This window comes from Lottia gigantea (genome assembly GCF_000327385.1).
Source record: "Lottia gigantea unplaced genomic scaffold LOTGIsca_43, whole genome shotgun sequence".
Lineage (NCBI taxonomy): Eukaryota > Metazoa > Mollusca > Gastropoda > Lottiidae > Lottia > Lottia gigantea.
In genome coordinates, this window is record NW_008709504.1 from 1,599,180 (window position 1) to 1,600,318 (window position 1,139).

At 35.9% G+C, this 1,139-nt stretch overlaps 1 protein-coding gene across 1 annotated transcript in view; it reads right to left on the minus strand.

The window, feature by feature from the left end:
- Positions 1 to 972: 972 nt before the first annotated feature.
- LOTGIDRAFT_164118 (hypothetical protein) overlaps positions 973 to 1,139 on the minus strand; it is a gene marked incomplete at both ends in the record, with an annotated part of 7,339 nt that continues 7,172 nt past the window's right edge. The window contains one exon of the mRNA XM_009060604.1: positions 973 to 1,067. Coding sequence (XP_009058852.1) covers positions 973 to 1,067 — 95 coding nt within the window. The remainder of the gene's footprint in view (positions 1,068 to 1,139) is intronic.

Sequence of the window (1,139 nt, forward strand, 5' to 3'; positions counted from 1 at the left end):
CTGAATACTTCTCAATTCAAACCTATCTAAAAAAAAGTTCCGCGTTGTATGAAATTTAGTGTACATGCATTTGTTCTTTCGGCAATAGACCTTAATTACAAATCAATCAAAATTTACTTTTAACTTTGAATTCGAAAGCAGGCTTATTACAAGTATATCTATTCAAAATCAATTCAGGACTAATCTTCCCCAAATAATCGCAAGGGTATTTTGTTTGAGAATAACTTTTGAAAATAAATTCCTTTGTCTTCTAATATCACTACCCCTCACTACCGTCAATGAAATCTTGGCTATGCCACTGAGTAAGTAATGTATATTCCCACAAAAATTGTAATGTTGGGTCCTATCGGTGATAGTGTGATTTAAGAAAAATAAATCCAATAAAAGTGCAGGCCTAGGTAATGAAGTTCATTCGCACTGGGTTCGTTCGCTCCACAAAATTTTGTGGCACAATAATCCACAAGGTTTGAACAAAATGTTTAAATATGTGTTATATCATCGAAGTTGGTCACTTATGAATTAAAAAAGCTATCATGTGACTTAAAAAATACTGACTTGTTAGTCCTTCATTCAAACCTTTTCCAATTTGTCGTCAAGAAATTTGCCTTCACTAACACATGTTGTTTATCCAAACGATTCTATATTCCTAAAAGTTTTTTTTTCATTCGGGGCGTTAAGGAAATTATCTGTTGTTTAATAACTTTTTCCTCGAATGAAAAATACCTTGGTTGGTTGGTAGATGACAAGTTAACGTTCGCTTCCAGCGGATGCTGATATCGCAAAGTAGGTAGTTGTTGGTAGTCGTAGTAGTTGGTAGTTGGATTGGATCAAATTGGATGATTCGGTGTTGTTGGTTTGGTTGTTGATTCTTCGTTAGATCTGGTCGGGTCGAATGACATGGCGGTGAAACTCGGCCCTGGATGGTGTGGCGTGAGTTACTCGGTCTCCTTCATTCTTCCAAACTCGTTCTGATCATGGTATTTCTTGTTGATTGGTAGTCGAATGGTAGTCGTTGGTTTGGTTTGGTTTGGTTAGATTATCTGTTATCTGTTGGAAAACTCGAAGACCTGAAAAAAAAAAAAAAAAGAAAAAAAAAAAAAAAGAAAGTGAGAAAAAGAGGGAGGAAAGAGGGGGGGGGG